General features: G+C 37.7%; 1 protein-coding gene across 3 annotated transcripts in view; it reads left to right on the forward strand.

Annotated features, from left to right (window-relative positions):
* The window catches only part of TNFRSF19 (TNF receptor superfamily member 19), a 94815-nt gene that overhangs the window by 63533 nt on the left and 5735 nt on the right, over nt 1-25547 (forward strand). For all 3 annotated transcript variants that reach the window (XM_037527027.2, XM_037527028.2, XM_037527026.2), the window contains exons 6-9: nt 20604-20768; nt 21227-21352; nt 23822-23924; nt 24527-24932. In XM_037527027.2, the coding sequence (XP_037382924.1) occupies nt 20604-20768; nt 21227-21352; nt 23822-23924; nt 24527-24932 (800 nt within the window). The remainder of the gene's footprint in view (nt 1-20603; nt 20769-21226; nt 21353-23821; nt 23925-24526; nt 24933-25547) is intronic.

The raw sequence follows: 25547 nt of genomic DNA on the forward strand, positions 1-25547 counted from the left end.
AGTGTCTCTCCCCAGCAGCGAGGCTGTTCTTAGCCATATCCACACCCTGGATATAGTTGTCCTCCCTTTTCTCCCTGGGGTCTCCCTGCCAGTGTTGGGGAGCAAACCATGAAAGAGTATGCCTCTGAGAGTCCGCACTTTGTCTTTATTTCATTGGCAGCTCCCAACCTATACTGTGTGGTTCAAACAAAACAAGTTACTGTGGTGGATTTGGGTAACATGGCAGTGGTCTGCATTTCTCAGCCTTGGCTGGACGCAGGCCAGGTAATTGAGGAGGAGATGATAAGACAGAACCAAGGTAGCGACTATGGGGAAGGAGAAGACGAAAGAGATCCAAGTATTTGGAAAGATGATTTTCAAAACAGTATAACTGCTGGTTGTAAAAGGATATGCTAAAATCATTATTTTTCTAGCAATTATAATACAAAGTACTTATTATTGCAGTCAGGATGAATGATGAAATGATGATGATGACTTTTCATCTTAGGACCAAAACAAAACTATATTGGCACAATAACAATGCTTTGTAGTTAAGTTGTTAAGCACTGTCATCTTATTTTATAGTCTTAGACAACATGTACATTGGCCTAATACCCCTATGTGGCAACACATAGAGAGGTGGAGAGAGTTCTGAGTGGTGTGGCCTTAAAGGAGAAAAAAGCTTGATTGCCCAAGAGACTCTGTGAAAACATTCTCTAAGAGGTCATTTATTTAGCTGGAGGAGGTTTACAATGGAAAATAACGTTCTCAGCTGGACAGAGAACCAAGCCCATGTCTGTACACACCGAGAAGAGACTTTGGTGACTTCTGCCTCGTTTTTTGAAATCAAATTTTATATCCAAGGTCAGTTATTCAAGTTAGAAAATGTAGCTAGCTGTGTTGATGAGCATTAGAAAGTTCCAAATTTCTGCTTTATATCATGCCGGCACCTTATTGCCAATTAATGCTATCAAGATTTCTTTTTTGTTGTTGAAATAGCACAGCATTATAACATTATAACAGGTCTGGATCACTGAGAATCAACATGTGTGTATCATACATAAAATTCACCACTTAAGTCCTGGTTCTGTCTTCCTCCATACCATCAGCCCCTTTGTCCCAGTTTACCTGCCTTCTTCCTCTTCCCCTTTTGGTAACCCCCAGTGGTCTTATAGAGCAAAAGTTTATTTTCTTTTTTAATGTAATTTATTTTAATTTTTAAAGTCAGGAAAAGAGGGCAGGCTAAAAATAATATACTTGTATATTGTATACTGTTAATATACTTGTAACATACATGGACTAATAGAGGGAGGCTCCTGTCTTAATTCTTTTTAAAATGTATTTTATGATCCTTCAGAAACAAAGTGCTTGAATTGTCAGCAACCAGTGCTTCAGGTTCTGGCAACATCTGTCTATATCAAAGCCCCAACATAAAGAGTAGGCCAGACCTTTGGAGTGTGTGTTTGCCATTTGAATTCTCACTTGATAAAATCAGACCCTATAAACATAACTTTAATGTGCTTTAAATATTTGAGCTGTTTATCACTGGAGTCTGCTTGATATTATATATATATGTATATAAATTATATATAATTAATATATATATAATATACAGTTCAGTTTAAGCATATATTTAAAAGTGCAATAAATATATATATTATTAAATATATATTTATATATTATATTAGTTATATATTATATATAATATGTATTAATTTGGATAGTTCTTGCTACCTTTTTCTGCTTTAGCAATAGGTCTAATTAAAAACTAATAATTAAAAATTTGATGTTACATTCTTATCTTATCATAATATTCTATCATTACCAAACTATTAACTTATTTCTCTCTCTCTGAGAAATGATTTAAAACCACTGACTTCCCTTTAGATTTTCTAAGAGCAGAATAAAGTTGCAGATAAAACCAATAAAGAATAGATAGACCTGTTGTTTAAAGAAGTTTCCTCTTTTCTAATTGCATGCCTCTGCTGTTATAAGAAATTCAGTGAATTGTTTTGATGAAAACTTTGCAGAATGCAGTAAAGGACTTGGATTCATTTAATGGTGTTCTTAATTTTAAGATTAAACATCTCTTAAAATTTTGCATCTTTAATGCAAAAGGTAATAATGGGATAACTGAAGCAATTTTAGAATATTGATTATAATCATATATTTTTAAATGTTTTGTAACAGAGAGTAACATATCTTAACAATCTTAAAGAATTTATTGTTTAAATGACTCCATGTAAGCATGTAAGAATAAATGTAGATGTGAAGGGCATTTCAAAGTGCTTTTAATTTAAGAATGGCTAGCATTACATCCCTCCTTCCATTTTCAGGGAGGACATTTTGCATTTTTTTTCATAGTTTTCTCCTAAAAATTATGGTAACAGGTTGACAAATGACAGTAAAACAGTGATGGGCAGGTAACACAGGGGAAAAAAGAAATTAATCAAGTTAGATTTACAGGATGAAGAAAGTTCAAAGAACTTTCATGAGATTACAAGAGTCTCCTGCTCTGTACTGTCCTAAAGAAACTTCATCCCATAATGCCACAAATGGAGAGCTTGTCAGTGCCACTGCATTATGTTATGAATTTCTTTGGTTCCAGGGATACCATTTCAGCTTTTACATTTCACTTTATTTACCCTCAGTGCTTAGCCCTTGGATACAGCTTGGCTAAGTTTACTTCTTAGGGATGGGCTCTGCTGATAATAAAACTGTATTTGTGAATCATGGTACTAATACTAGAGAAAGTTAGCTTGGGGCCACTTTGGGGTTCCGTGTTGATTCACTTGCCATTATATCATGAAAGTACTGCTTATTAGGGCAGTGCCCCCAAGGGAACTTGAAAGAAGGACTCAAGCCTAGAAGTTGTGTTTATAAACAAATGTTACATTGTTCAACAAAGCAAAGACATTTGCATAGCTGTTCTGCTTTTGATGTGCTCTAATTCAAAAAGGGAAATCAGTAAAAAATGGTATCTGGCACTAACTTGGAAACTCAGCACTCTGAGCATGTTTGAAAACTGGTCTGACATGAACTTTTGTTTCTACATGTGCACAACTGGCTGCCCTAGATACAGATGTTAGAAGATAATCTGGCCAATGTTTACCATTCTCAGGTAATGGTAAACAGAGATGTCAAGTGGAAGGGAAAAAAAAATATATATATATGTGTGTGTGTGTGTGTGTGTTAGATATTATATATATCTCAAAATAAGGTCAGAATGACTCCTTAGGGAAAAGATGAAAATTCTAGTATATTCTTTCTGGCATCATTTGAAACAAATACTTTCTTAATTTAATCTTGCTTGGGTAAAAAATTGTGTTTAAGTTGTGATTATTATTATAAACTCCCACTGAGTTTTGCTTTTTTCAGTCAGAATGTGACGTCACATTCTGAAGTCACAAATCGGTTTCCCTTTAATTCTCAAAGATTCATCCAATAATAAATTTGTAGGCAGCTACAATGGACAAGTTTGTCAGTTTTTAAAAAAATCACAAATCTATTTCATTTTCCTCTGAAGTGTTGGAATTTGCTTTCTGTAACTAATTTCCAAAATAGAATATCTGAATGTAGCCTAGTTATTTAAGATTTAGAATTTATCACATTAAGCTTTGATTTCTACTTTCTTGAAATGCTTTCTTCTCTAGACTTCCTTGACACCATCCCTGCTTGTTTACTTCTTGTCTCAGAGGCTGGCTCCTCTTCCTTCTTCTATCAGATTTCCTAATTTCAAAGAGTAGCTGGGTACTGTCCAAAGTCCTTGTCTTTATCTGTACTGTACCTGGAGGTGATTTGAGCTTTAGCTATTACCAGTACACACATCATGTTCTCATTTCTCTCTCCAGTTACAGTCCCTCTTCCATTTTGTTCTTATACCTAGCTATCAGCTCAGTATTCCTTGTGGGTAGATAATGTGTGTCACAAACTTAACATTTCAAAACTGACTTTTTGTTCCTCAATACTCTGCACTCTACCCTTACCAAATCCACTGCCCCTCAAATTTTCACCATCCCAATAAATTCATAAATGGTACCATAATTTACATAGTAATTGACTCCCAAAACCTAGGCATCATCCTTGATACCATCTTCCCTTGCACTAGACTCACCCCAATATATCCAATTGCACTTATAACCAGTGTTTCTCAAGTATAACCAGTGGACATCTTCATAGCTGTAATCTTTCCAGTGTCATTATCATCATCATTTTAACACCCAGTCACTTCTCACTCATCTCTTGACCTCCATCTCTCACTCACCTTCCCCCAGCAGCTGGTCATCTTTCAAAAGTGTAGGTCTGAGCATGTCACCCTCCCTGCTTGAAACACTACAGTCACTTCATGTTATTCTAAGGGTGTGTGTAATGAAATATATATAACATAAAACATGCCATTTTTCAGTGTACAATTCAGTGACATTAATTAGCATCACCATGTTGTGTAGTCATCACCACTATCTAGTTCCATAACTTTTCATCACCTAAAACTGAAACTGACAATTAAGCAATTATCCCTAGTAACTATCTAATCTACTTTCTGTCTCTATGAACTTACCTATTCTAGATATTTCATGTAAATGGAATTATAGTGTTCAAGGGTTTGAACAGCACAGATCCATTGCAGATTTTTTTGTAAACAGGTAAATTAACAGTATCAACAGGGCCTCCCTGGTGGCTCAAGAGGTTAAGCATTGCACTATGAAGCAATCCACAGCCTCTGCAGCACAAGTTCGATCCCCAGCCAGCCAGAGAGAAACCCACATAGTGAAGCGGACCTCTCCTGTCTCGCCTGCTGCTCCCCTTAGCACTGTGCTTCAGTCAGTCTGCCTGTTCTGTTCCCCACTCTGTCTCTGGTGAATCCTCTCAACCCACCCCCATCTCTGGCCTGTACCCCAGATCTTATATGCATAAATATTAAAAAAAGTATCAATGAACATAGCATAGCACTATTAATATATTTACATTTACTGCATGGGGTGGGGAAGGTCAGTAGACTGTTTAAGGGCCAATTGTATATCAATATTTGCCCTTTAATGACTGACTTATTTCACTTAGCATAATTTTTTTTTATGATTTGTCCTTATAGCATGTATCAAATTTTCATTCCTTTTTAAGTCTGAATAATATCCAATTGTATGTATAGGCCTCATTTTTGTTATCTAGTCATCTGTTGATGACTGGGTTGTCTCTGCCTTTTGGATATTGTAGAAAATGGTACTGTGAACTTCGGTATTCAGATATCTATTTGAGTCCCTGTTTTCTGTTCTTTTGGGCCTATAGCTAGGAGTGAAATTGCTGGATCATACAGTAATTCTATGTTCACTTTTAGAGAAATTGCAAATTATATTCTTCAGGAGCTGTGACATTTTATATTCCCATGGATAGTTCATATTATTCCCTGGTATTATTACTGTTGTCATTACTGTTACTATTTTCATCATCGTCGTCATCCTCCTAGTAGATTTTTGAAGTGGTATCTTATTGTAGTTACTCTTTGCATTGCCATAATGCCTAATAATGTTGAGTATTTTTCCTATGCTTTTGGCTATTTGTATGTCTTCTTTGAAGGAACTCAATCACTTCACCTATTTTGTAATTATTTGCCTTCATTGTTGAGATGTGGGAATTCTTTATATATTTTGGATATTAAACATTTACCAGGAATATGACTTTCAAATATTTCTCCAATTCTGTGGGTTGTAATTTTCTTTTTTTTTAAGATTTATTTTATTTATACAAGAACCAGGGTACAGACCAGATGCACGGGAGGGTGAGAAGAATCACCAGAGACAAAGTGGGAAACAGAACAGGCAGACTGACGAAATATACCACTGAGTGGAGCAGTGGGTGAGACAGGAGAGGTCTGCCGCGCCACGTGGGACCTTCGCCGGCCAGCGGGGATCGAACCGGTGCTGCTGAGGCTGCGGACAGCTTCACGGTGCTGCACTCAACCGCCTGTGCCACCAGGAGAGGCCTGGGTTGTGATTTTCATGTCCGTGAGGATGAAGCACAAAAGTTTGTAATTTTGATAGGGCCCAACTTAGCTCTTTTTCTTTTGTTGCCTATGTGTTTGGTATATATTTATGGCACTATTGCTAAACAGAAGGTCATGAAGATTTTCTGTCATGTTTTCTTCTAATAATTTTAGTTTCAACTCTTAAATTTGGATCTTTAATCCATTTTTGTTAATTTTTTAATATGGTACGAGATAGTGTTCAATTTCTTTCTTTTGCCTGTGGGCATCCAGTCTTCCCAATATACTTTTTAACCATTGAATGGCCATGGCACCCCTGTCAAAAATCAATTGCCCATAGATATTTTATTTTTATATTCTCAATTCTATTTCACTGTCTATATGTCTGCGTGTCCATTCCAGTATCATACTTTTTTGTTACTGTAACATTTATTGTAAGTCTTGAAATCTGGATGTGTGAGCCTTCAAACTTTGTGCTTATTTTTCAAGACTGTGTTGACTATTCAAGGTTTCTTGAACTTCTATATTAATCATTGGACGGTTTGTTCATTTTTGAAAAAAAACATACCATTGGGATTTTTATAGAGACTGCCACAAATTTCACATATCACATAGTCATCTTTTTTAAAAAATTATAATTTATTTTTGCATAGAAGAATGGTGTAGGCCAGAGGTCCAGAGTGTGAGAAGATTTACCAGGGACAGAGTGGGAAGCAGAACAGGCAGATCTACTGAAATACACTGCTGAGGGGAGCAGCAGGCAAGACAGGAGAGGTCTGCTGTGCCATATGTGGGTTAGCTCCCTGGCCAGGATCGATCTCATGCTACCATGGTGGGCTGTTGCAGTGGTAGAGCTGAGACTTAAACTGTAGGCCACCAAGAGGCCCTATATATTGTTATCTTAAGAATAGTCTTCCAATGTATGAATATATTATCTTTCCATTTCTGTAGGTCTTTCAAAAATGTTTTGCAATTTTTCTAGTATATGTTTTGCACCTCTTTAAATTTATTCCTAAGCGTTTAAGTATTTTTGATGATATTGTAAATAGAATTGTTTTCTTAACTACTTTTTAGATGGTTCACTTATAATTGTGTTTATTTAGTGTATAAAAATGCAACTGAATTTTGCATGTTGATTTTACATTCTAAAATTTTACTGAATTCATTTATTAAACAGGTTTTTTGTAGAATTTTTAGAATTTTCTACATATAAGATTATGTTTTGTGAACAGAGGTAATTTTACTTCCCCCTTTTCAATTTGGATTCCTTTATTCCTTTTTCTTGTCTAACAACTCTGATGAGGACTTCTAGTACTATGTGGAATAGAAGTGGTAAAAGTGGGCATCCTAGTCTTCCTGATGTTAGGTAGAAAGTGTTCAGTCTTTTATCATTGAATATGATATTAGCTGTGGATTTTTTCATATAAAATCATTATCATGTTGAGGAAGGTACCATTCCTTACTAATTTGTTGAGTGTTTTTATCATGAAGGGGTGTTGAATTTTGTCATGTACTTTTTCAGCACAATGTGGTTTTCCCTACCACTTTATTATATATTTCATTGATTGATTTTTGTATGATTAATCATCATTGCTTTCCTGAGACAAGTCTCATTTGGTCATAGTCTAAAATCCTTTAATATGCTACTGAATTTGATTTGCCCTTATAAGACTATGTTTGCACCTACATTTATAAGGGATTTTGATTTGTATTTTTACCCTCTCATGCCGTTATGTGCTTTTGACATCAGAGTAATGTTGGCCTCTTAGAGTGAGTAAAGAAGTGTTCTCCACTTATTGGGAAGAGTTTGAGGAGGATTGATGTTAATTCTTCTTTAAATATTTGAGAGAATTTACCAATGAAGACATCTGGTACTTGGCTTTTCTGTACTGGAAAGATTTTGATTATTTATTCCATCTGCTTACTTGTTACAGGTTTATTTTGACCTTCTGATTTTTTGGTCAGTCTTCTTATTTTGTATATTTCTAAGAATTTGTCTAGCTCATCTAGTTTATCCAGTTCTTCATAGTATTCTCTCACAATCTTTTAATTTCTATAAAGTCAATAGCAATATTCTCTCATTTCTGATTTTAGAAATTTGAATCTCCTCCATTTTGTTCTTAGTTAATAAATTTTGTTAGTTTTGTTGCTCTTTTGAAAGAACTTTTTGTTTTACTAATTCTCTATTGTGTTCTATTTTCTGCTTCATTTATTATCACTGCTCTGATCCTACTATTTCCTTCCATATGCTAGGTTTTTTGTTTGTTTCATTAGCTCTTCTTTTTCGAATGTCCTATAGTTGAAGATTAGGTATTTGCTTTAGGTCTTATTTTTTAACATAGACATTTACTGATACAAATTTTTCTCTGAGCACTGATTATATTGTGTTATATAATTTTTGGTTTTGGTTTTTGGTTTTTGGTTTTGTTTTTTGTGGGACCCTCGCCGGTGGCCGGGGATCGAACTGGCGCTGCAGAGGCTGTGGGAAGCCTCGCAATCCAGCGTTCAACCACTGCGCCACCAGGGAGGCCCATGTCATGTAATTTTTGATTCTGATGTATTTTTTTTTAATTCATCTCAAAGTATTTTCTAATTTCCTGTGTGATTTCTTCTTTGACCTATTGGTTATTTAAGAGTGTGTTATTTAATTTCTGCATATTTGTGAATTTCACAGTTTTCCTTCTGTTGATTGATTTCTAGTCTCATTCCACTGTGATTGAAAAAGATGCTTTTTTGTGGATTCAGTTTTTTTAAATTTTTTGAGACTTGTTTTGTACCTAATAATATGGTCTATTCTGAAGTATATTACACATGTTCTTTTTTTTTTTTTAATAATAAATTTTATTGTTATATTCCCCATACAATTGCAGCCCCCCAATTCTGACCCCAATCCTTCCCCTCCCGCCCCCGCCCCCCAAAAAAGTGTCTCTGGTTCATAGTTTTTTGTTGATTTTGATTTTCACTTTCTTATAGTTATTCATTTTCCTGGTCCCTTATTTAAGTTTTCTAGATTCCTGCTATGAGTGAGACCATCCGGTATTTTTCTTTTTCTTTTTGGCTTATTTCGCTGAGCATGATCCCTTCCAGTGCCATCCATGTTGCTGCAAATTGCATGTGTTTATCTTTTTTGAATGCTGAGTAATATTCCATGGTATATATGTACCACATCTTCTTGATCCAGTCATCTATTTTTGGGCATTTGGGTTGTTTCCAAAGCTTAGCTATTGTAAACAGTGCTGCTATAAATATAGGGGTGCAGGTGTTCTTTGGAATTGATGTTTCTGTGTCCTTTGGGTAAATACCTAGGAGTGGAATTGCTGGATCATATGGAAGCTCTATGTTTAGTAGGTCCAGAAATCTCCACACAGCTTTCCACAGTGGTTGGACCAGTTTGCACTCCCACCAACAGTGCAGAAGAGTTCCTTTTTCTCCACACCCTCGCCAGCATTTGTTGTTGCTAGTTTTTTTAATATGTGCCATTCTCACTGGTGTAAGATGGTATCTCATGGTAGTTTTGATTTGCATTTCCCTGATGGCAAGTGATGTTGAACATTTTTTCATATGCCTGTTGGCCATTTGCATTTCCTCTTCAGAGAAGTTTCTTTTTAGCTCTTCTGCCCATTTTTTGACTGGATTATTTTCTTTGTTGTTGTTGAGTCTCATCAGCTCTTTGCAGATTTTTGTGATCAGTCCTTTATCATTAGTGTTGGGTGCAAAAATGTTCTCCCAGTTGGTGGGGTTTCTCTTTGTTTTTGTTATTGTCTCTTTTGCTGTGCAGAAGCTCTTTAATTTGATGTAGTCCCAGCTGTTTATCTTTGCCTTCACTATCACTGCTTTGGGTGATGTGTCAGTAAAGATGTCTTTGATGTGCAAATCACGTAGTGTTTCGCCTATATTTCCTTCTATATATTTTATGGTTTCAGGTCTTATGTCTAGTTCTTTAATCCATTTTGAGTTGATTTTTGTGTATGGTGTGAGGTAGTGGTCAAGCTTCATTCTTTTGCATGTAGCGACCCAGTTTTCCCAGCACCATTTATTGAACAAACTTTCTTTGCTCCAATGCATAGTCTTTGCTCCTTTGTCAAAGATTAGTTGACCATAAATCTGTGGGTTTATTTCTGGATTTTCTATTCGATTCCATTGGTCTGTATGTCTGTTCTTGTTCCAATACCATGCAGTTTTGATGATTATGGCTTTGTAGTATAGTTTGAAGTCTGGGAGTGTAATGCCTCCATTCCCTTCTTTTTTTTTTCAGTAGAGCTTTGGCTATTCGGGGTTTTTTGTGATTCCATATGAATTTCATCAATAATTGTTCTATTTCTTTGAAGAATGACATTGAAATTTTGATTGGAATAGCATTGAATCTGTATATTGCTTTTGGAAGAATGGCCATTTTAGTAATGTTTATTCTTCCAATCCATGAGCAGGGGATGTCTCTCCATTTCTTTGTGTCTTCTTCTATTTCTTTTAACAGTGTTTTATAGTTTTCTTTGTATAGGTCCTTTACCTCTTTTGTTAGATTTATTCCCAAATATTTGATTTTTTTTGTTTCAATAACAAAAGGGATGGTTTTTTTGATTTCTTCTTCTTCAGATTTATTGTTTGTGTATAGGAAGGCTACTGACTTTTGCGTGTTGATTTTGTATCCTGCCACTTTACTGAACTGATTGATGAGTTGAATTAGCTTTTCTGTGGAGTTTTTGGGGTTCTCTATGTATAATATCATATCGTCTGCAAATAGTGATAGTTTGACTTCTTCTTTTCCTATTTGGATTCCTTGGATGTCTTTCTCTTGTCTTATTGCCCTGGCTAGGACTTCCAGTATTATATTGAAAAGCAGTGGTGAGAGTGGACATCCTTGTCTTGTTCCAGATCTTAATGGAATTGCTTTCAGCTTTTCACCATTGAGAATGATACTGGCTGTTGGCTTGTCATAGATGGCCTTTATGATGTTGAGGTATGTTCCTTGTATCCCAAGAATTTCAAGGGCTTTTATCATGAATGGGTGTTGCACTTTGTCGAAAGCTTTCTCAGCATCTATTGATATTATCATATGGTTTTTATATTTCTTTTTGTTGATGTGTTGGATAACGTTGATTGATTTTCGGATGTTAAACCATCCTTGTGCCCCTGGAATGAATCCTACTTGGTCGTGGTAAATTATCTTATGGATACATTGTTGGATTCTGATGGCTAAAATTTTATTGAGGATTTTTGCATCAGTGTTCATTAGGGAGATTGGCCTGTAGTTTTCCTTTTTTGTATTACACATGTTCTTGAGAAGAATATATTCTACTATCATTGAATTCTATTATTCTTAGACTAGAACTCTTTCCTACAGTTTATAAATCTCTACATGGATTGACCCTGCCCAGTTTGCCTGGTATCATCTTCCTCCACTATTCTCCTGGTTCTTGCTCAGAAAATATTATTTCCTGATTCATTAACTTAATGTTTTAGTATGATGATAATGCATCTTTTGACAGTATGTGGAATAATTGCTATGTATCTTTATGGAAAGTTTAAAAATATATGGAGAAAGCTTATACATGTATGTCCATAGCAGCACTGCTTGTAATTACCAAAAAATGGAGACACCTATCACCTGATAAATGCATAAGCAAATATGAATATGCATACAATAGAACATTGAGTCATAAAGAATGAAATTCTGATACATACCATAACCTGGATGAATCTTGAAAAGATTCTAAGTGAAAGAACCCGTACACAAAAGACGACATAATATTGTATGATTTCATGTATTTGAATTACCCAGAATCCAGAATAGGCAGATTCATCGAGACAGAAAGCAGATTAGGGTTTGCCAGGCAGTAGGGAAAAGAAGGACTGGAAAGTGATTGCTTAATGAATATGGGGTTTCTTGAGGGGTGATGAAAATATTTTGGAATTAGTGGTAATGATTACACAACAGTGTGAATGTACTCAGCATCACTAATGATAAATTTTATGTTATGTATATTTTACCACAATAAAAAAATACAGTTCAGTTTAAACATGTATTTAAAAATGCAATAAAAATGCCCACTTTGGAGTAAATTTCTATCGGTTATTGAAAAACCACATAGTTCTAAGACCAAAGTCTAAAATGAAAAATACTAAATGATGAAGGCTCACTCTAACATTTATTCAGTATTAGAACGCTTGGTATAAAATGGGGGGAAAAATCTTCTATTTTGTTTATTGGCAGGCTCTTTTGTAGTACATCTGGAATTCATATGTTGAGCTTACCCCATAGATATTTTTGTTTAACCAGTTTAGATTAACAAGATAAAGCTTACACCCGAGAACTATATTCTTGCCTCACTTAAGATTGCAAAGAGCTCTTTGTTAGTAATTTTTTTATTAAAAAATATGGCTAGAATTAGATTCATCAGGTTTTAATTTTGTTAAACTTTTATTCAACATGGGCTTTTTGTTAGTGGTGGTGGTTTGGGAAGAACACAGAAAAAATAGTTTATTGAAATAAATTTAATAGTGAAAGCTATATTTTAGTGAAAATTATTATAAAATGTCAAAATAGTATATTTATGTTCCAAAAGTGTTACTTGATTTTCATGTGCCATCATATGCTCATCAACAAGTAAAAATGCTCATATTTCCAGTTAAGTTGGAATTTCCAAAGTAATATGTCATATAGTAGTATTATTTTCATGTGCTAAACTCTCTGATGGAAACATAGAAGGCATTAGTGAAATCTTAAAATAGAAACCCAGAAAGAAACCGTAATTTATACGTTGTGTTCTTCCCTTATATATTATTTGATACTCATCGTACTAACCCATATAGACCTTTAAAATAACACTTAATTTTTTTAAATCATATGTTCTATTTCACTGCAATAAAATGCAATAGCCTCTTTAGTTTGGGGATAAGAAAGACTGAAATTATGAACCTATATTTATATTTTAAATTTATATTGTATATATTAGCTGATTCCTTAGAATTTACTGTTCTGTACAAAATTTGAATGAATAATCCTTCACATTATATTTTTCCTCTAAAAGATTTGAAAGAGCATAGACTAATTTACTCCAAAAACACATTAATTCAAATTTAGATCAAACTATGTAATGGTTGCTTGAAATAAAAAAAATATTTAAAGATATGTATAGACTTCTTTATCATAAGACACTTACTATAAAGGATTATTGTTACACTTAGAAAGTAGGGGACTGACCAGTTTTAGAAGTTTGGGTATGGTAGCTGTGATGATATTGATAATTTCAAGTACTTCAAAATGATTATGGGTTCTTTTCTCTAACAGTTCTTTAGATGCTCATGTTAGTGTTGGGGAGGGCATGAGAATATAAGGTTAATATGCCTAATTTGATAAAATTTGCAATGTAGTCAATTCCTGAAATTGATACCAAAGCAGCAACTTTCATTGAAGAGGTGATTGACCTCTCAAAGATCTCCCCATTTTTAGCTTCTTTGGTAATTCATTATAAATCAGCCTCCACTATAAGTGTAGGTAACTTATAGTTAGTTAACTAGTTAATTAAGATTAACTAGTTAATCTGATTAAAATCAGATCCCTTTGTGTTGAGTCCATGGAGTGCTAATTAAAACTGACTAGAGAAAGCTAAATTTTTGTTTCATATTTATTCCGAAGTGTTATATACAATAATTCCTTGAGGCTTGTGGATTGATAAATCTAAGCAGCCCTTGTTATTTCACCCATAATCAAACTAATATTATGTAAAATGAGTGCTTACAAAAGAAGTGATTTCCATTTACACTCTCTACATAGCCAGAGGTAGAAGGATTTAAGACACACATAGTTGACATATCTCATCTCATTGACTGGCCATTTTCCCATTAAGCAAGATTTTTGTAATAAAGAGGATTTTCTGGTTTCTTTCACAAGCATTCATTCATTCCATCACTTATCAAATATTTGCCTGGCACAAACTGTTTCGGGAAGTCTTGTAGGTGTTATAAACAAAACTGACAAAAATCCTTGTGCTTGTGGAACTATATTTTAGTAATGTAATTGGTTAGAGTAAAGGCTAAATTGTTATAAAAAAGAGCATCCAAAACATTTTCACCTAAGAAGATAGATATTGCCCCTCTTCAGTTTTGTGACAGTCCACCCAGTTCCTACTAGAGGAGCTCCACCAGATGTCATGTAGAGGCCACTGGCACTTTGCCAGCCTTTGGACATCTTCCTCATCTATAGGACCTAGACTGGGCTGCTGCTCATCCAACTTCCAGCCCACAGCAAGTAATTTTCCCCTAAGTGGGAGGACACGCAGCTACTACATTCTGCAAATCCCTCCCCTTCTCCATTGATGCTCATTTAGATAGATCGTCACACCTGTCTGCAAAAGATATGGAAAATGTGACCTTTTGCTGGGCCAAGCTTAAACACAAGCCAGGTGGGTGTATTTGGGAAAGCAGAGTAAGATCTGTCACTCCCACCATAGAGAAGAATGACCCTGAACTGAACAAGTTTAATTTATAAGTGCCAGGCAGGAAAAGAAAGCAGGGGTGAGGGTAGGAAGCACTGGGGTGAGACTGCAATTTTAAAGAATTTGGTGGGGAAGCCTCACTGAGTAGGTGACATTTGAGGAAGGACCTACAAGAGCTGAGGTCCATGTATCAATCTGAAGAAGAGCATTGCAAACAGAGATAATGACAAGTAGGAAAAATCATTGGTATCATGGGAATAATAGAGAGCTCATTTTTTGGACATGTTGAATTTAAGATGCATTTCCATTCCACTGGAGATACTTAGTAGGCGGTTGGAAATATGACTCTAGTGTTCAGGAAAGTAGCTGACACTGGAAATAGAGATTTCAGAGTAGTGAAATACAGCATTCTACTTAACCTGATTATTTACTGTAAAGGCCAAGTCATTTCTGTAAGTAGAAGTCAGCCAGACCACAGAAAAATCATGGGACTTTTAAAATAGATTTGTCCAGGTGTGTGTGGAAGTGAGTTCTGCAGGCGCTCATCTGCTCTAAGAGATCTTGGCCCCTCCTGGTGGATCTTGGTGTCTGAATAATAAACCATGTTGAATCTTCTCCGTGAGGAAGCCAAGATCCAGAGTGATGCAAAATGTCATTCATGGCCAGGGTGGAGAGAGGTGAGACCTGGATTTTGGAGGCCTTTTCCCTTCCTCCCAAGCCAGTCCTCCCTCGCAGGGCCTTTTGTTGAGTATACTCTGGGAAGAAGGATCTTTTGTTTAGCACATTTATATATATATATATATATTTTTTTTTTATTTTAACATTTATCATTTTTTTAGACAATATTTGCTTCTCTCCACCCCCTCAGATCGAGTCCCCATAGAATTTCCTTCCCCAAGGCACCCATGCACCATCACCACAGTTCCCTGTGTTTAGCACATTTTTAAACATAACCTGCTAGGAAGTTGAAGTGGTTAAGCAAGTAGGGAGATCATCAGAAGAGTTATGGTTATACAATGGTGGTGGACCAGAATAGCTGGGCAGAATGCACACACAGCTTCCAGAAGCTGCCTTTCCATATTTTGTCACCTCTATAGTTTTCTCTCCTCTTCTTCTAGTGAGACTCAGTGCCAGCTACAGAAATGCTTGTTCATACACTGACATGCAGACATCATGAGCCCCATCCACTAGGGCAGAGAGGCACTGACCATTCTCAGGGCAGTTGAGCACATGGGGAATGGGCTTCTTGCAGCCTTGAGTGGGTCTGCTATTGAGAAAGCCCCATGATCTCTGGGTGACCTGGCTGACTTCTCTCTCCAGGAGCATGACCTTCACATAAACAGTATGAACCACATTCTGTTATCATTACCTGGCAGAATGTTTCACTGTCTTGGAAGCTACATGCATCCACCCAACAGTGTGCAAAGCTTCAGAGAGCCTGATTCCAGTTCTCACGCTGTCTCCATTTTGCCATGTCCTTGAACAAGTTACTCAAAGCATTGTTTTTCTCATCTATCAACTGTTCCGAGGATGTAATCACTGCCAGTGTGTGAGCGATGTGAAGCTCCAAAAGTGCCCACAGAGGCAAGCCTCCACATTTCACTCAGCTCTCTGGCCCGTAAATGAGGTCCTAATTTGCATCATCTGAGATGTTCCTGCTCTGAGACTTCCATGACTCGTCAAACTCCACACAAACCTCTCCAACATCTTTACCTCTTCAGCTACACCCTGAAGCTCCTCAGGAGCTGGCCATTTTTAGATCTGCACTGCTGCATATGACAATTATACCTAAGAATGACCAGCCCATTTCCTATAAAAAGATGTTTTGCTGTATTCTCATGAAATTGTACATATCACAAGAATCAGGACCGTGGTTTCCAGAATCCTGCTTTCTATGGGAACACTCTGAAGTGCTGTTTAAGTTAACAAGATACATTTTATTTATAGTGTCAAAACTTGAGGGGTAAAACATGTAATTTTCTTCTTTATCTTAAAATGCTACTGCCTGGGAAATACACAGAGAAGCAGCTGACTGGGAGTACTTTCCTTTAAAACTGATGTTATCATGGCAACTCAATACCACTGACATTACAGCATTATTGCTTTACCTTGGAGACACATGTCTTAACAAGACTTATGTTTTGCTTGGGGGCAATAAACCCTGAGTCACAATCCACCAAATCAAAAATAAAATCCCCCATGTGGAGGTACTTTTTTCTGATCTGTAAGTTAGAAGCAGTTCCTTTCATGTGAAGGCAAATAAGCTAACACATTTTAAAAAGACTTAATAAGCACTTAAAGGACTCTAATCTTAATCTTACTTAAACTTGAAATCCCTACTCTTAGTGAGATTTTTCTGAATACTGACTATTATATTGATGCGCCTAACTTAACAATTATAACATATCAATAGTTAGGAACTTTGAGATCTTCAACTCGAATATGTATTATGTCTCATTTTCATGACAGCTTTTGCTAAAGCCTAATACTGAGTTAAGGTAGGATGATGAAGCTAAGTCACCTTTCTCACAATGTAAATGAGGTGTCAGTTTTCCACAACTTCACCATTTTGTCCAAATAAGTAATACTCTTCTCTCCCATGTAACTTCCTTTTCAAATGTAGCATATTATTTCACCAGCATAGGATGTAAATTCCTATGCAGTTATTTGTCAGTGTTTATACATTCTTTCGTGAATATCTACTGATTAAGAATATCTCAGATTGAAACTTAATCTCTATCAGGTTAGGGATGTAATTTAACATACTATGTGATAAATCTTTAATATGTGCTACTTGATTACAGTAAGCCTACATAGTTAATTGATAAAATATTTCTTATGAATATTAGACATTTTTAGAAATCAATACCCTTTAAAAATCTATAATTGATTATTATTCTTATTCGTTCACGCCTGAGGCATGTAGCTGATGTGTCTCTCCAGGTGGCAAGAAGAAACTTATTAATGTGTCCCAGAATCGTTGATCCTGGAATTCCTGGTATTCATGGAATACCTGGAATTGTTGAGCCTGGAATACCAACATTCATTGTTACAAAGTGATCATTCCTGCTGTCCTATTTTTGTGATTTCATAATGTTAAACCTAAAGTGTCTCTCTCGTTCTAGTCTCAAGTACCATAAACCATCTTATGGGGCTGAAGGTGGGGGAGATTGCAGCCAGGGACAAGGAAAAAAGTACCAGGAAGTATAGTCCAGTTCCAATTAAATAGTTGACTTGCATATAGTTGCCATGTTGCACAAATAATGATACAAACCTTTAATCACTAGTGTTGTACTAGCTACTACAAAAGCCATTAGCCATACATAGCTCATGAGGACTTGAAATGTGGTTAGTCCAAATTAGGGTGTACTCTCACTATGAAATTCCACTAGACCTTGAATTTTTTGTATGAAATAGAGAATTCAAAATAATGTCACTACCAATATTATGTTGAATAAATGCTGAAATTATAACATTTTAAGATATATTGGATTAAATGAAATAGATTAATTTTACCTTTTTCATTTCCCTTTTTTGCTGTGGCTTGCAGAGAGCTTAAAATTATGTTTCTCTCAGGCCATAAAGGGCTGGAGGCACCCTCAACAGCGGGGGAGCACCCTCTGAGCAAAGGCAGTGAGAAGAACTAAAGGAGAAAGCCGGCTTACCTCAATCAGGGGGCAGTCGGCCAAAGGAAGATGTAGTGGCAGGAAGACAGGTACAGAGCAGGTCTGTGATCCAAGCAGGTGGGTAAATGAGCAGTCCTGGAGCCCTCGGTGGCTTTTTCAGGCTTTCGTTGAGTTTACCAGGTACAGAGCAGGCAGGGGTGTGGGGGGGCCGGGAGGCTGGCAGGCCTCCCAGGCCCCTGGCGAATCTTCACTCTTTCTGGGCTCACTGGCGTTCTCTCGAGGTCTCGGTCTCTCCTGCTGGTCCCGTTCCGTGCTCCCGCTTGTTCTTCTCATTCTCATTCTGGGCTTTCTCTCTGCTGGTGGTTCCATTCCTCTGGCATCCCGTGATGCCACCCTTATGAGCCCAGTCTCTCAGCCCAGGTGTACCCACCTATGCAGGCCCACACCCCAATCCAGGTGCCCGCCATCAGGCATGCATTCAGGACCGCAGGGTTCCGTCATCAACCCTAATGGCAGAAGAGCAGAAAAGCCTGACAATCATTTACCCTACAGAAGAGAAGACACTTTCTTCTGTTTAGTTTGCAGTGCTTCTCAAATTCTTTTGAGATTGAGCAGGATGTGAAGTGACTCCACTGAATATACATTTCTAATATAAATGAGTTTATTCATCCCAGCACCCTAAAGATAATTAAGCTGCTAGAGACAAGCACCATCATTCCAGCAATTGATGATTCTAGAGCGCTGAGTGCAGAGCCAGTTCTGGGTGCTTTACAGGAGAACATTCTCAGCCGCAAGCCTAGCGGTGCTATTACCTTCATCAGACACTGTACGGGCAGGACTGGACACAGTGCAGGTTTCCTGATCCAGCAGACCGGGTAAAGGAGGAGTCAGAGTCCTTAGTGGCTTTTTTGCAGGTCTTTTTATTGAGATTTACCCAGTACACGGCAGGCAGGGATGCTGGGGGGCCGGGAGGCTGGCAGGCCTCCCAGCCCCCAGCAAGTCTTCACTCTATCTGGGCTCTCCGGCCTTCTGTCAGCTTCTGCTTCTCTTGCTTCTCTCTCGGCTTCCTTTCGGCTTCTGCTGGCGTCCCCGTGACGCCGCCCTTAAAAGCCCAGTCTTAGCCCAGGTGAATCCCATCTACCTATGCCCACACCCTACTCCAGGTGCCCGCCATCAGGCATGCATTCAGGACCGCAAGGATCCATCATCTGTCCTGATGGCGGGAGGGCAGAAAAGCTTGACATTTTCTTTACCCTACAGACACACATAGGTGTGAGACTCAGTGAGGCTCAGTTATTGATCCAAGGTCACGCTGTTAGAGGTTGTTTGGGACCGTGGGCTCTAGTCTCTGTTTGCCTTTAATCAGCCTCTAAAACAGAATCTTTTTCTCCACAGCAGTACAAGTCATCTCCAAAACTTAGTGTTTAGTTCAGTAACTTAACAGCTAAGGCATTAAGAAATGTTTACTGTCTCAGAAATTGGGGTCTACCCTAAGGTCACTGAATGATCTTTCCTTGTTTTTCCCTAAACATGCCCCCCCCCAAACAAACCTAAGTTCAATTGACTTTAAAATAAATATAGTCCAGTTCCTATTAAATAGCAAATATTAAGTAGCTATTTGTAAAGCAACCAACCCATTCCGGGCAGGTTTATGAACGGTTCTAGCAGCCACATGCTCTTCACTGCTGTTTGTAGTCACCATACTCCTCCGTGCACTCCACTCCTCTACCCTTAACACCGCACTCCCACCACACCGCACTCTGCTGCACCACCCTTATAAATCAGTCTCTTAGCTCAGGTGGACCCACCTACGCATGCCCACACCCTACTCCAGGTGCCTGCCATCAGGCATGCACTCAGGACTGCAGGGTTCCGTCATCCATCCTAATGGCTGGAGGGCAGAAAAGCCGGATAGCTTTTACCTTACCCTACACTATTTTATACTAAACACTGTACCAAAATACTGAAGAGAAAGATAAAGATGAGAAATTTGCGGCCTCCCTGGTGGTGCAAGGGTTAAAATCTCAGTGCTATCAAACTATTACAGCCACTGCAGCATGAGTTCAATCCCCAGCTGGCCAGGGAGCAACCCACATGGCACAGCAGACCTCTCCTATCTCGCCTGCTGCTCCCCTCAGCAGTGTGTTTCAGTAGATCCTCCTGTTCTGTTCCCCACCCTGTCTCTGGTGAATCCTCTCACCCCCCACACCTCTGGCCTACACCCTAGTTCTTGTATGCATAAATAAATAAAAAATAAATCTTTTTAAAAAAATGAAACTCCAGCTTACAAACAATTCCAGTCTAGTGGACGGAAAAGCACATTCCCACAACTCAGTTTGTTGAGGGTTGTGTATCCATGGTGTTGTGGAAACAAGAGGATTGGCACATGCCACACGTGGTAGGAGAGTGTTAGTAAAGAAATCCAAGAGAGGGATTGTGAGCCATCTTTCATGGGGTGCCATTTGGGTTCCTCAGGTTTTATTTATATTCAAAGAAGGCCATTGCTAAGGTACTGCCCACTTCTATGTAAGCACTGCTTCTCCTAAGTGGTTGAGAGGGTGCTTACTCTGTTCCTGTGATTTTCAGGTACCAGCAAGGTCAACCTCGTGAAGATCCCGTCCACGGCCTCCAGCCCTCGGGACACAGCCCTGGCTGCAGTTATCTGCAGTGCCCTGGCAACTGTTCTGCTGGCCCTGCTCATTCTCTGCATCATCTATTGTAAGAGGCAGTTTATGGAGAAAAAACCCAGCTGTGAGTTTTAATCTCTTTTTCTTAGCATTTTGGTGAAGTGTGCTTATCATCATTGTTACTTGATTGTTCATAAGAGACTTGACTAAGCCAAGAATCAAGTAGTTGTGAGAGGGATAAAGGGAAAATGGACTTCACAGTTGTCTAGTCCCAAGAGGCACAGAAGGGGCACTGAGGGATGGCATCACTTTATTGAGACATTGAAAAGGCAAGAGATGTCCTCGAGTCAACAGGCAAAAGTGAAAATCATTTTAAGTTCTGGTAATATAAATACCCTGCCTTTTGAGCTTTCTTGACAAATTATTTCATATCTGTACCTTTTTGTAAAAAGAAATATTTTAAAAGGTGGATGATAGCTATCTGTAAAAATACAAAAACTTTCAAATGATACTGGTCTCATTATGTTAGAGACTCTTTTAGAGAAGAATCGTGTTCACTGATAATTCTCCTCCCACTTTTAGGGTCTCTGAGAGCACATGACATTCAGTACAACGGTTCTGAACTGTCATGTTTTGACAGACCTGGGCTTAGCGAATCCACTCCCAGACCATGTTGCCAGTACCACCAGGACTCGGCCCAGACCTGTGGTAAGTTCAGCGAGTTAAGGGTCTATTAGGGGAACTGCAGGATCATAGACATGGAAGCTGCAAAGAATTGTCCCTGTTCACCCCGCAGCTAAGTTAGGGCTATAGTGAAAGATAATCTTATTATTCTCCACTGTCCTGAGGGACTAATTATCTGGAGTGTCTGCAAGTACTAAAAAGCAAATAAGTATCTCATTAAAATTCTAGAATTTTCCAGCACCTTTTAAAGAAGTTTGCCTTTCTTGCTTTGGGTCAGTTGATTTTAAATAGCATTAATCTTTTGTAGAACAGAAATTTGTATCCTTTCTTGTCTGATGGATTCAAACTAAATTTTAATATGTTTATCTTAATGTCTTTTTGGATTTCCTAAAGAGGGAAGAGGGTGATCTATGGAAGAGTGCTCCACAAACCATAACTGCTTCTCAGTTTATTGGAGAGATAAAAGTTTAGGTAGAGGGCCTCCCTGGTGGCCCAAGGGGTTAAGCACAGCACTGTGAAGCTACCTGCAGCCATTGCAGCATGAGTTCGATCCCCGGCCAGGGAGCTACCCACATGGTGCAGCAGACCTCTCCTGACTCTCCCGCTGCTCCCTTCAGCAGTGTGTTTCAGTCAGTCTACCTGTTATCTTCCCCACTCTGTCTCTGGTGGATCCTCTCACCCCTTGCGCCTCTGGCCTTTACCCCAGTTCTTGTATGCATAAATAAATAAATCTTTAAAAAAAAAGTTTAGGGAGAGAGGTAATTCAGATGGAAATTGGTTTCTAATTTGGGCAACCCTGGGCAGAGGTAATACTAACTTTCCTTGCCACTTATTTGTATTCATCAACACATTATACTCCCCACTCCCCTGTCCACTGCAGTGATTTCACCTGCTCTGGGAAGTAAACTCCTGTATGACCACAATGCTTCCTAAAAGTTTACCTCGACTACCCCAAAGTCTATAGTTGTCTTAGTACCATTGGAAAAAAATGCCAATAGCAGTATTTTTCTCTTGTACCAATTCTTTGCTTTAAGTTAAATGCATCCCAGTTGGATCGACATATACTTTTGGAGTTGTCCAATCTTTCTAAGAAATTGCATCTTTCTATTATTCAATCCAATATTTCATGTGTAGACTAAGAAATTTCAACAGCATTATTTTTTTAATGATCATCACCATCCTCTATTTTAGGAATGGGTTAAGAGTAAAATATAGGACTTTCTGTGACATGTGGATCTTCTTTTGCCTTTGGCTGTGTAGATAATAGACCCTCAGACAGTAACTGATGGTAAATTTGTGATCCTCAAGACATCCAAGTGTTATTTCCCAGATACTATACTGTGCCACTGCTCTAGAATCACAGTGAACAAGAGTAATTTGAGAGATAAACACAAATTTTAAATATAACATATAGCTTTGTGCAGTCTGCTTAATTTTAACTTCTATCTGAAAAGAGAGATTAAATATAAAGATGGACTTGTTGCATGTCTTCTGAAGAGGACACCATGTGAATGCCCAGGTTTAGAATAGTTTGTCATTTAAATTGCTTCCTCCTTCATGTCAGTGTCTTTTTTCTTTGAATTTTTCATTTTACATAATTCCAAACTCACAAAAATGTTGAAAGAATAAGACACAGAAATTTCCTAAATATCAGTGTAGTAACATCTTATCTCATTTCCATGTTTGCTTTATCACACACACACACACACACACATACACACTTTTTTCATGTCATTTAAGAATCATTTGCAATGAATATAAGAAAGTGAAAATCAAAATCAACAAAAAACTATGAACCAGAGACACTTTTTGGGGGGTGGGGGGCGGGAGGGGAAGGATTGGGGTCAGAATGGGGCGTTTGCAATTGTATGGGGGAATATAAAAATAAAATTTAAGATTAAAAAAAATAAATAAATAAATAAATAAAAGAAAAAAAAAAAAGAATCATTTGCAGATATACTGTCCCTTCTTCCCTTAATACTTTAGTGTTTGTTTCTCAAGAGCAATAAAATTCTCTTACATAACAACATAGAAATTAAAGGATTGATGTCTATTAAAAAAGAGAAATGTCACCCAAAGGAACATAAGTCATTTTTTTAAAAGATTTATTTATTTATTTATTTATACAAGCACTGGGTACAGTCAGAAGCGCGGGAGGGTGAGAGAATTCACCAGAGCCAGAGCACGGAACAGAACAGGCAGACTGACGAAACACACTGCTGAGGGGAGCAGCAGGCACAGCAGGAGAGGTCTGCACGCCATGTGGGACCCTCACTGGTGGCCAGGGATCGAACTGACACTGCAGAGGCTGAGGGCAGTTTCGCAGCCCAGCGCTCAACTGCTGCGCCACCAGGGGAGTCTCAGAACATAAGTCATTTTTAAGAGCAATGTTGAACTGGTGTTTAAAAGAAACTCCCCAGCATGGGAGGGGGGGGTGCGGGGGTGGGGTGGAGAACAAAGTCATTTTTCCTCACATGCCTCTGGCTTTTTCAGGGCCCGTGCACTTGATTCCATCCTTGTGCTGTGACGAGGCCTGCAGTGTTGACCGACTGACTCTGGGCTGCAGGGTGCATTCCAAGGCCACTCTCCAGGAGAGGTAACTGAGTATTTAAATCCATTTAATTTCATGTTCTCTTTTGTAAGTATGTATTCTACTAATTTACCAAATTTTATGTAAAACTGTAAGACTATCACTTTTTAAATTATCTTAATGACATTCTGGTCATTGGAGGGGGACTATTCTTTAGTAAGAAGTAGATAAGTCACAGTTACTGGTATTCAGTGCAACACTTTTCATATTTTGTACTCTTTTAATTGTTTTTATCCTATATTCATGATTTGTGACACTTATGTCCTCTATAAGTAATTATTAACATGATATACTTATAGATTTTTAGAATCAGATTCAAAGAAACTCAATAAAGATCCATGAAATAGCATATTTTAGATACTGGATTAAGCCTAAATATATTGATTGGATGTGATTCCATGTGTAGGTATGAAAATTCAATATTAGAGGAAATGGTGTAATTGAACTTGTTATATTGAAAGCAAGTTTATAACAACAGGAAGCCCCAGAATTTCTGACTTAATAAATTGCTATTTCATCTAGAAAATGTACAAGTATAGTTGGAGTGTTGCTTTGTAGTACTGTTTCCCCCCATGGAATACTTAAAGATCTCTTGAATATGTGTTCAGAAATGCAGGTCCAGTGGGGGAGATGATGCCGACTTTCTTCGGGTCCTTCACACGGTCCATCTGTGGCGAGTTTTCAGATGCTTGGCCTCTGATGCAAAATCCCATTTGTGATGATGACATCTCCTTTTGTGATTCTTATCCTGACCTCACTGGAGAAGATATTAATTCTCTCATTCCAGAAAATGAAAGCTCAACTTCCTTGGATTCAAACAGTAGTCAGGATTTGGTTGGCGGAGCTGTTCTAATTCAAGCTCATTCTGAAAATGTTACAAAAGCTACTGATTTCTCTAGACATAACAACTCACAGAGAGAACCAGCATTATCTCAGGATCCACTAACTACTAAAAGCCAGCTAGATCAAGAAAGAGGTGATATCATTAACCTAACCACTAAAACATCCATCCAGGTAAGGTGATAAAGATTTCACTGCAGACATACAGCATTGACTTATGGTAAAACTTATGGAATGGAACTCTATTCTGACTTTAATGTGAGGAACTGAATCTTTCATAGCTTCTTATGTGTTATAGGGGAATATATTTGAAGATAAATTTCAGGAATTTTTTTTCTTCCTACCTCCATCCTTTCTACCTCCTCTCTTTTTCTCCCTCCCTTACTCCCTTTTCACCTCAGAACTTCATGGTTTTTATTAATGTCTGGTAGTTTCCAAAAGTATTTTACTTTGTCCAATTGTCCATTATGTAAATGTCCAGTATTTGTTTTTGTCTTTCAGACTTGCTTTACTACACATAATTCTCTCTGTTTTGCTGTACATGACTGTATTTCGTTTTTCCTTATGGTTGAATTATATTCCACAGTGTGGATACTACATCTTCCTGATCCAGTCAAATATTGATGGGCATTTAGGTCCTCAATTCTTTTATTCTTTGTAAATTCAGCTTCATAGTGCAGCACCCCCACCTCCATTCCTAAGTAGGATAGATGAGTTAGTTGTGGGAGCATCTTGTAAAGAAATCATAACCTTCATTTTCCCTGTGATGTTCTTATGCCCAACACTTAC

This window comes from Talpa occidentalis, unplaced genomic scaffold, assembly GCF_014898055.3.
Source record: "Talpa occidentalis isolate TD23 unplaced genomic scaffold, MPIMG_talOcc4v2.1 talOcc4.5, whole genome shotgun sequence".
Classification (NCBI taxonomy): Eukaryota; Metazoa; Chordata; class Mammalia; order Eulipotyphla; family Talpidae; genus Talpa; species Talpa occidentalis.